General features: G+C 37.6%; 1 protein-coding gene across 3 annotated transcripts in view; it reads right to left on the bottom strand.

Annotated features, from left to right (window-relative positions):
• Positions 1-10,842, bottom strand: part of LOC133655337 (negative elongation factor D-like) — a 50,749-nt gene extending 39,907 nt beyond the window's left edge. The window contains exons 1-4 of one of the 3 annotated variants that reach the window (XM_062055381.1): positions 10,487-10,840; positions 5,142-5,254; positions 2,376-2,485; positions 2,196-2,305 (exon numbers count right to left, since the gene is read on the bottom strand). In XM_062055381.1, coding sequence (XP_061911365.1) covers positions 2,196-2,305; positions 2,376-2,485; positions 5,142-5,254; positions 10,487-10,543 — 390 coding nt within the window. In that variant the 5' untranslated portion in view covers positions 10,544-10,840. Of the gene's footprint in view, positions 1-2,195; positions 2,306-2,375; positions 2,486-5,141; positions 5,255-10,486 lie in introns of all 3 variants that reach the window. The other 2 variants (XM_062055392.1, XM_062055401.1) reach the window with 2 other exon arrangements.
• Between the last annotated feature and the right edge of the window lie 501 nt (positions 10,843-11,343).

Consider the following 11,343-nt stretch of genomic DNA (forward strand, 5'->3'; position numbering starts at 1 on the left):
ATACATTTTAAAAAGTATCTATGTCGAGTGTGCAATACAACGGTGCTGCTTTTGTTTTGAAAATCGTTATTTGTATTACTTCCGTGTGGACGTATGCGTGTGCGTGATTGTGAGTGAATGTGAACAGCTGCAATCGCAAATTACAAAATAAAGTTGAAAAAACATCTATGTCGTGCGCGCAATACAACTGTGCTGCTTTTATTTTGAAAAGTATTAATTATGGGCGTGTGTCCGTGTGTAACCTGCGAGTGAAGGTGCACATGCAGCGACAAGTGATGCACGGTTTACACCCGAGACGCTAAAAAGAGAAAAGTTGATGACGGATGGCGTGTTTCCAACAAGACATGGACTGCAAAGCAACGTTCCCTCTAAGGTGCGTGCCTGCGCAATTGCGCACTGCTCAAGCGTCCGCTGCGCGCAGCAAATATATGCCGCGCACCAAATCAAATCCCATCTGAATTCTAAACAAAATAAACATATTTATTCTATGTAATTTTGCAATGCAACTTTGAGTGACAGTGACAACAAGCGGCCCTAACGGTGTTCGTCAACACCGTTCAATTGAACACCGTTCAATTATTGTAACGTCTATCGAGATGCTTCGAGGACAGGAATTATATTGATCACTTTATTGAGCAAAACTGTTTATATTCGGACATAACCACACCAAAAACATGAGTAAAACAATTCTATCTCGAAAAACTAATCATTTTCTGCCGTACAAACCAGGCCAAAACCAACTTGTCATCTGTCACCAACACGCATAGCACTAAACCACTGGTGCGTTTATGGCCACACAAAAAGTCGGACAACTCAAACACCACACAAAGTTACACTATGACTCCTCAGTCATACGTGTGCTTATTTTACTGTCATTTATTATTAATGTTAATTTATTTATATTAGTCATGGAATGCTGTTACACACACTATGTTGAAGTATTACTATTATTATTAATTATTATTATTATTATTATTTATCTTACGGTATATATCAAAAATAATATTGAGCAAAATTTAATTGAAATATTGTCGATGTGGCCCTCCAGCAGTGCTCGGGTTGCTCATGCGGCCCCCGGTAAAAATTAATTGCCCACCCCTGCCGTAAGAGGATACAATAGCTCACCGGCGTCACCGCTAACAAAAGATAGCGCGCCTTAATGTAAACATATGCCATGGGTGGATCTGCTGTAATGGTTTTCATTGAGGGGCACATGGCAGTTATGGCTGCCATCAGAGGGCCGCTTGTAACAGTGAATAATAATTTATAAATTTGCCTCTGGATTTCATTATGAATTATATAAATTGTTTTAAGTAGACTGTCCATTTTACAGTAAAAACTTTACATTTACAACATTTTAAGGTAAATGGAAAAACAGTACCACTGTTTTTGTGGGGGTTTTACAGAAAAAGAAGGCAGCTTGTGTTAAATTTACATTGGTTTTTATAACACTATATTGTTCATGGAAAAACAGTACAAACAGTTATTGTTTTATTCTGGCAACTTAGCTGCCAGTTTTTCTACCGTAAAAACAAATGTATTGTTTTTCCATTTACAACAATATGCCGTAAAGAACAGCGTAAAATGTATAGTCGTTTTTATAATTTTGACGGGTAGTTTGCTGTAAAATCATAATTTAAGCAGATATTTAAGTATACATTTTTATTTAGACAAAAACATGTTTGGAAAGTATCATAATATACTGTAATATTTGTTGCAATATTGGATACTATTAAAGTTTAAAAGGTATGCAATTTCAAGCCGTACATATATTTTTTCTGTCAAAATTTTAAAAAATTACATTTAGTCAGAAAATATGAAGTACTTTATTGACACATATCATTTACAGGTGTTTGCGGGCCAGATAAAATGATGTGGCGGGCCAGATAAAATGATGTGGCGGGCCAGATCTGGCCCCCGGGCCTTGAGTTTGACACCTGTGGTCTTAGTCAACAGTGGTCATTTTGACAGCAGTTTTTGATTTAAACTGAGTCATAGTCTTTTTACAAAAATGTATTCGAAATTGATTTGAAATTACAGTAAATGTCGACTAAAATACAAAAGGCATCTTTGAAGTTGTCTGGAAACCACTTGAACTAAATTCACCTGTTTTAGTAGGGGAAAAATATGTTGTTGACGATAATTGTAGTCAACAAAATGAACATTATAAAGTGGCAAATCCTACAAGATCTCACCTCTCCCTCCACAGTGAAAATAGAATCGGCTTTCTGGGGGTCAAAGTGTTTTATCAACAGACTCTTGAGGTGATTTTCAACTCGTTCTTGGACCTGCGCAGGCTCCACACCTGTAACACACATCAACATGTTAACTGGTGAGCACCAAGGAAGCAAAAAGATGCAGACGCGTGAACTGACCCATCTGGATGAGCCACTCGGCCAGCAGGTTTACAGTCTGAGCCACAGCCGAGTAGTTTTCGGACAAAAGCTGGATGACGTGTTCCGGAGAACCGCCCGCCTGGAAATACCTGCGGTGAAAAGGAGTTCTGCTTTATTTTTTCCATGTTCAATAAAACCTAAAAAAGCTGCAAATTAGGCTGACACGATTAATCAACATTGAGGGTTTAATTAATGCGATACAGCAAAGTAAATGCAAGTTTTTTCCTTTTTGTCCGCAGTCATTTGAGTGATAGACATGTTCAACAATCAGAATTGCATTTGTTTGTCTCTCGCTTCAAACATGGAGAAGGAGGTCTCACTCTAAGCACCTGAGCGGGTTCACTGTACAGTAAAATTACCGTATTTTTCGGACTATAAGGCACACTTAAAATAATTTCATTTTCTCAAAAATGGACAGTGCCCTTTATAAACCGGTGCGCCTAATGTACGGAATACTTCTGGTTGTGCTTACCAACCTCAAAACTATCTTATTTGGTTATAAGTTGTAATGATATGTGTGACCAGTAGATGGCAGTCACACATAAGAGATGCGTGTCGACTGCAAGATGAGGCCAGTAAACTACACCAAAACTTTAAATGTTCCATTGAGAATATAGAACCTTATACACGGCACTCAAAAATCTGTCAAAATGTTTAATATGACTTTGGTAAGCTATGAAGCCACACTGCTTGATGGATTGTGGGAGTATTACGGCTACCATAGTCAGACGTACTGTGCTTCAACATACGAGTATTATTATGGTATGTGTATAAGAACCGCAAAAAAATATGGTATCTGAAAACAGTGAGCCCTCTTTACACTCATTCACAACTTTTGGCAGACAGCGGGACGCCAGCTTTACACGCACAGGAAGTACAGATAGACAGCCTCCCTAGTCACGACTCGCCAGTGACAAGTGCAGCTAAGTAAAAAAAATAAGATTACAAAGCCAAATGTCTGGTTGTGTTAATATTTCAGCTTCAAATCGGATGGGCAAAATGAGCCCATCAACACGGGCGAATGAGCGAGAATGCACGATGGCAATAAACGGAAACGTCCAAGCTTGTTTTTTCAACTGGGGAAAAAATGCACATTAAGTTGTTCTATATTTATTTAAGTTAGATGTTTGCTTACATAAATGAGAGTGCATGTAATATTTGTTTATTTATTTAGGGTAACATTTTAACTTGCATTTACAGTACAATGGTAAACAATTCTACAGTAATGAGACATAAAAGTTGATATCCTTTTAAACGGGTAACTTTTTAACTTGCATTTACAGTACAATGGTAAACAATTCTACAGTAATGAGACATAAAAGTTGATATCCTTTTAAACGGTTACTTGCATTATTATGTATTACAAATACATTACATTATAAACACTGTATAGTGTTTTATTATTTCTTCAGTTTAAGAGCATTATGTACACAAAAGCTCTGAGTCTGTCCGCATAAAGCAAAATATTTTTTAAAGTAAATTATTGCATATTGTTCTAATGCAGGGGTTTCACACTCATTTAGCTCAGGGGCCGCATGGAGGAAAATCTGTGCACACGCGACCCAGACATTGTAACTAAAAAATAAAGACAACTTCAGATTGTTTTCTTTGTCTTACTTTGGCCAAAAATAGAACAAACACATTCTGAAAATATTACAATAAAAATATAGAAAAAATACCAGCAGCGGTAAAGTTTAGATCCATGAAGGAAATAAGAAAGTGAATGAATGTTTATAACTGAATACATTTACATATGCATAAAAATGTGTTTTCTTGGGTATTATTTTGTTTAATGAATTAAGTAACGTCCATGACAACCTTTTTCCAAAACACAATATAGAATGTGAGATATAACGGGATAATGCATACATTTATCATTTGCTTTCAAAACGGTTACAAAAAAATGAGACCCCAAAAATGTACTGTGGGACCCCATTTTTATGACTTGATATGGTCCCTGGGAGCCCATTTTGAAAATTCCTAGCGCCAACACCGATGGAGTATTGGTGCGTGAAAAACAGCAGCAGGCGGCTGTGGCCTGCAGGCCGGTTCTATCCATCCATCCATCCATTTTCTACCGCTTATTCACTTCGGGGTCGCGGGGGGCGCTGGAGCCTATCTCAGCTACAATCGGGCGGAAGGCGGGGTACACCCTGGACAAGTCGCCACCTCATCGCAGGGCCAACACAGATAGACAGACAACATCCACACTCACATTCACACACTAGGGCCAATTTAGTGTTGCCAATCAACCTATCCCCAGGTGCATGTCTTTGGAGGTGGGAGGAAGCCGGAATACCCGGAGGGAACCCACGCAGTCACGGGGAGGACATGCAAACTCCACACAGAAAGATCCCGAGGCCGGGATTGAACTCACGACTACTCAGGACCTTCGTATTGTGAGGCAGACGCACTAACCCCTCTTCCACCTTGCTGCCTGGGCCGGTTCTAATACTAATCAAATATCATCCCAGGGGGCCATAGATCATTCATTCGCGGGCCGGATCTGGCCTTGACACAATGGTTCTAATGTGTGGCACCTTGAGACTAGAATATGTTGATTGACAGTCTCAAAGTAACATGTCTTCCTTCACTCCTTATTTTTGCAGTTTTATGCATTTTTATGTATAGAAATCACAAATCAAATCGCAATGAGGTTTTTTTTTCTCAAAATCGTGCAGCCCCACTGCAAATGATACAACATCAAACATGGCAGCAACTATGGAAGAAAAGAATGGTGCAAACATTTTGAGGGTGTTAAAGATGGCAGGCTCCATGATGTAATCCCTGCTGGAAAATTTCTGTAGACAATCCTCTTGGATTTTTCCATAATTTTCCCCATCAACAAAGGTGTCTTCCTGCAAGACATGTGCAAAAAGACAAGAGTGTCCTCATTTTGGTTTTAGGTACAGTTAGTTGTGTTATTCAGTTTAGTTCCAGTTTATTTTGGAACATGCATACGATACAATGTGATGCATCACACAATTCCAGTTGTTTCATTACAGCACGTCCGAAAAGGAGTAGGAAGAAGCAGAGCTTATTCAATTCTACCTCTTTTCATACCATAGCAATTTTATCCCATTTCCTTGTTCTCTGCAACATAACAGTGAAGAAATAAATAATATACCATCGTGAACATACAAATATTAAATACATAAATAATCTTTGTCTCAATAAGAAAAAAAAGGGTAAAAAAGGGTTCAAGATGTTCATCATAATTCTTGTTCTGTGTACTTTGTGAACACTTGTAGTTTGAACAGTCTCTCAAACTGAATCATATTGGGGCTTTGTTTGATTTCTTTGCTTAATCTGTTCCATAATTTAATTTCACATACTGATATATTAAAGGTTTTAAATGCTGTACGAGCATACAAATGTTTCCTCTAAGGTTAAATTTCTCTTCTTTTGTTGAGAAGAATTGTTGTACATTCCTGGTTTGCTTTGTACATCATTTTAGCTGTTTGCAAATGCACCAAATCGTTGAATTTCAATAATTGTGATTTAATAAATAAAGGGTTTGTATGTTCTCTATATCCAACATTATGTAATATTGTAATTGATCTTTTTTGTAACACAGTTAGTGAATGAAGCGCACATTTGTAGTTGTTTCCCCATATTTCTACACAATAACTCAGACATGGTGACACTAGCGAGCAGTAAAAAATATGAAGTGATTTTTGGTCTAGAACATGTTTTGCTTTATTCATTATTGATGTGTTTCTTGCTACTTTGTTGTATATTTTTTACATGAGATTTCCAATTAATTTTATCATCTATTATTACACCCAAAAATGTGTTTTCTTTTACCCTTTCAATATTTACTCCCGTCTACTTGTATTTGACTTTCTCTTCTACTGTTACCAAATAGCATTATTTTAGTTTTACTGAGATTCAAAGACACTCTGTTTTTGTCAAACCATCTTTTTAATTTGTTCATTTCTTCTGTTAATATTTGTATTATCTTCTGTGTGTTCTCTCCTGAACAAAATGCTGTTGTATCATCTGCAAATAAAACTAACTTTATGCATATTTTGAAAATGTAATTTTGTTTATAGATTATATGCAATCTGTTGTTGTGTTCCCTAATTTTGAGTGTAATACTAACTTTATGCTTATTTTGAAAATTTAATTTTGTTTATAGATTATATGCAATCTGTTGTTGTGTTCCCTAATTTTGAGTGTAATACTAACTTTATGCTTATTTTGAAAATGTAATTTTGTTTATAGATTATATGCAATCTGTTGCTGTGTTCCCTAATTTTGAGTGTGTTGCTGAGTCCGACCTGGACATAATCTGGACTGTACATAAATGCTTATTTTGAAAATGTAATTTTGTTTATAGATTATATGCAATCTGTTGTTGTGTTTCCTAATTTGAGTGTACATAAATGAAGGTGTGTGTTGCTGGACATAATCTGGACTGTATATAAATGCTTATTTTGAAAATGTTATTTTGTTTACAGATTATATGCAATCTGTTGTTGTGTTCCCTAATTTGGAGTGTACATAAATGAAGGTGTGTTGCTGAGCCCTACCTGGACATTATCTGGACTATATATAAATATAATTTTCTTTACAGATTATATGCAATCTGTTGTTGTGTTCCCTAATTTTGAGTGTACATAAATGAAGGTGTGTGTTGCTGAGCATGACCTGAACATAATCTGTACTGTACCTGGTTTGAAAAACCCTTTAAACAATCTAATTTCATTGACAACCTGGTTTGGTGAAGATAAGGTCCTTTTTTTTTATAAATAAAATAAGATCAATAAATAAAAACATTTTCTTGAATAAAAAAGACAGTAAAACAATATAAAAACAGTTACATAGAAACTAGTAATTAATGAAAATGAGTCAAATTAACTGTTAAAGGTTAGTACTATTAGTGGACCAGCAGCACACACAATCATGTGTGCTTCACAGACTGTATCCGTTGCAGACTGTATTGATATATACTGTAGGAACCAGAATATTAATAACAGAAGGAAATAACCCTTTTGTGTGAATGAGTGTGAAAGAGTGTGAATGAGTGTGAATGGGGGAGGGAGTTTTTTTGGGGTTGGTGCACTAATTGTAAGTGTATCTTGTGTTTTTTATGTTGATTTAATAAAAAATAAAAATAAAAAAACTAACTTTAAGTCTTTTGTAACTCTACAAATGTCATTTATATAGAGATTGAACAATTTTGGTCCTAGTATTGATCCCTGAGGTACGCCACAAGATATTTTTAGCTGTGTGGAAGTGTGTTCGCCTATCTTCACCTATTGTTTCCTGTTGGCTAAGTAGATTCTTACCATACTTGCCAACCCTCCCGATTTTCCCGGGAGAGTCCCGAATTTCAGTGCCCCTCCCGAAAATCTCCCGGGGCAACCATTCTCACGAATTTCTCCCGATTTCCACCCGGACAACAATATTGGGGGCGTGCCTTCAGCGTCCTCTCTCACCTGAAACCTTCACCCTTTAACGTCCGCAAGCTGTCCTCAGTCACGTCCGCCTTTCCTCCATATAAACAGCGTGCCGGCCCGGTCACATAACATCTATGGCTTTTGGAACTCACGCACACAAGGTGCACAGACAACAACCTATCTGGATTCGATAAGAGAGTCGATAAGGAATCGTTCGGTAAGAGGATTCGCAAATGGCATCGACAATTTCTTAACGAACATCATCCCTATCCTCCTTCTTTTATTTGTATATATATATATATATATACATATATATATATATATATATACATATATATATATATATATATATATATATATATATATATATATATATATATATATATATATATACATATATATACATATATATATATATATATACATATATATATATATATACATATATATATATACATATACATATATATATATACATATATATATATATATACATATATATATATATATATACATATACATATATATATATACATATATATATATATATACATATATATATACATATACATATATATATATATATATACATATACATATATATATATATATATATATATATATATATATATATATATATATATATATATATATATATATATACCCCCCAGCGGGCCTTTTGAATATCTCCCTAATTCTGAGGTCTCAAGGTTGGCAAGTATGTGATTGATTGATTGAGACTTTTATTAGTAGGTTGCACAGTGAAGTACATATTCCGTACAATTGACCACTAAATGGTAACACCCGAATACGTTTTTCAACTTGTTTAAGTCGGGGTCCACTTAAATTGATTCATGATACAGATATATACTATCATATATACTATCATCATAAGACAGTCATCACACAAGATAATCACATTGAATTATTTACATTATTTACAATCAGGGGTGTGGAGGGGGGGGGGGTAGGATATGGACAGCAAGTAGTGGACAGAGAGAGAGAGAGAGAGAGAGAGAGAGAGAGAGAGAGAGAGAGAGAGAGAGAGAGAGAGAGAGAGAGATCAGAAGGCATACGAAAAAGTATCTGCATTTGATTGTTTATATTTGATTATTAGCAATTGATTATTAGCAATCCGGGGAGGGTGTTAGTTTAGGGTTGTAGCTGCCTGGAGGTGAACTTTTATTGCGGTTTTGAAGGAGGCTAGAGATGCCCTTTCTTTTATACCTGTTGGGAGCACATTCCACATTGATGTGGCATAGAAAGAGAATGAGTTAAGACCTTTGTTAGTTCGGAATCTGGGTTTAACGTGGTTAGTGGAGCTCCCCCTGGTGTTGTGGTTATGGCGGTCATTTACGTTAAGGAAGTAGTTAGACATGTACTTCGGTATCAGGGAGGTGTAGTGGATTTTATAGACTAGGCTCAGTGCAAGTTGTTTAACTCTGTCCTCCACCTTGAGCCAGCCCACTTTAGAGAAGTGGGTAGGAGTGAGGTGGGATCTGGGGTGGAGGTCTAGAAGTAACCTGACTAGCTTGTTCTGAGATGTTTGGAGTTTAGATTTGTGGGTTTTGGAGGTGCTAGGGTACCAGGAGGTGCATGCGTAATCGAAAAAGGGTTGAACGAGAGTTCTCGCCAGAATCCTCATGGTGCTTTTGTTGACCAGAGAGGAGATTCTGTAGAGAAATCTCGTTCGTTGGTTAACCTTTCTGATTACCTTGGTTGCCATTTTATCACAGGAAAGGTTAGCCTCTAGAATGGAACCTAGGTAGGTGACCTCATCTTTCCTGGTGATAACAGTGTCACCCATTTTTATAGTGAAGTCATTGACTTTCTTAAGGTTGATGTGGGACCCAAACAGGATGGATTCCGGTTTACCCAAGTGTATGGATAGCTTGTTGTCAGCGAGCGGGTGCAAGTTCTACACAGCTCAGCACTGAGGATTTTCTCCACCTGTGACTTGTCCTTGCCGGATACCAGCAGGGCAGAGTCATCCGCAAACAAAAACAATTCACAGTCGCATGCCGATGACATGTCGTTTATGTATATTAGGAACAGTAAAGGTCCCAATATACTGCCTTGGGGGACTCCACAGCTCACCGAGAGGGGGGGAGGGGGGGGGGGGGGGGGGACGACACGGTGCGCCCTATGGTTGCGAAAATACGGTATAGTGGCTTTGATAACACGAACCGGTTCTCAAAAAGGGATTAGAATCCATGGAAACGGTTCTTTTTTTATCGAAGCATCGGGAGAACCGGTTTTCGAACATCATCCCTAATTGTAAGTGTATCTTGAGGTTTTTTATATGTTGATTTAATAAAGAAATTAAAAAACAGAACTAACTTTAAGTCTCCTTTGTAACTTTACAAATGTCATTTATATAGAGATTGAACAATTTTGGTCCTAGTATTGATCCCTGAGGGACGCCACAAGATATTTTTAGCTGTGTGGAAGTGTGTTCGCCTATCTTCACCTATTGTTTCCTGTTGGCTAAGTAGCTTCTAACCCAGTTCAATACACTTTGTCGTAAAACATTTACGAGTAAATAGTGGCGAGGGAGGTGAGTCTAATTACATATTAAATATCAATATTAAGCAAAAGTAGAAGGGCACTGAAGGTAAAGTTAGCATCGGTCCCATTCAACCGTCCTGCTAACGGTGTAACTAGCCAAACAGCAACAAGTCTTACCGTGTTACCGTCCGTTCCTTCCCAGTCCCCGGCGCCGCTGTAATATTCCTCGTCCATATCGACGGGAGTGAAATACGATTTAAACTATCCGTGTTCACCTTATATGAATTCCTCGCCGCCTTTGTGACCTTACGAATACGCCAGCAGAGGCTAGCTACTAGCCGGGCGGCTAACAACAACAGCAGGAAAATGGCGAAGCGGTGAAAAGTAAGCCACGCCCCCTACAGTGGGTAAGTAATCCCTCTGTTTGTCCTGTCAGGCACAACTCTGTGTGTCAAGTAATATCCACATAAACTATCCACCCATCCATTTCCTACCGCTTGTCCCTTTCGGGTTCGCCTATCTCATCTACATTCGGTGTGGGAGGCGGGGTACACCCTGGACAAGTCGCCATCTCATTGCAGGGCCAACACAGATAGACAGACAACATTCACACTCACATTCACACACTAGGCCAGGGGTCACCAACGCGGTGCCCGCGGGCACCAGGTCGCCCGTAAGGACCAGATGAGTCGCCCGCGGGCCTGTTCTAAAAAAAAAAAAAAAAAAAAAAAAAAAAATTTTTTTTTAATTAAATCTACATAGAAAAAACACAAGATACACTTTCAATCAGTGCATCAACCCAAACAACCTCCCCCATGCACACTCATCCACACCCACTCACACAAAAGGGGTTATTTCTTTCTGCTACCAATATTCTGGTTCCCACAACATAGACAACACATCTGCAAGGGACACAGTCCCTGAAGCACACATGATTGTATAGGCTGCTGGTCCACTAACATTTTCATTAATTACTATTTTTTATGTAATTATTTTTATATTGTTTTACTTTCTTTTTTATCCAAGAAAATGTT

This window comes from Entelurus aequoreus, linkage group LG01 (assembly GCF_033978785.1).
Source record: "Entelurus aequoreus isolate RoL-2023_Sb linkage group LG01, RoL_Eaeq_v1.1, whole genome shotgun sequence".
NCBI classification, from domain to species: domain Eukaryota; kingdom Metazoa; phylum Chordata; class Actinopteri; order Syngnathiformes; family Syngnathidae; genus Entelurus; species Entelurus aequoreus.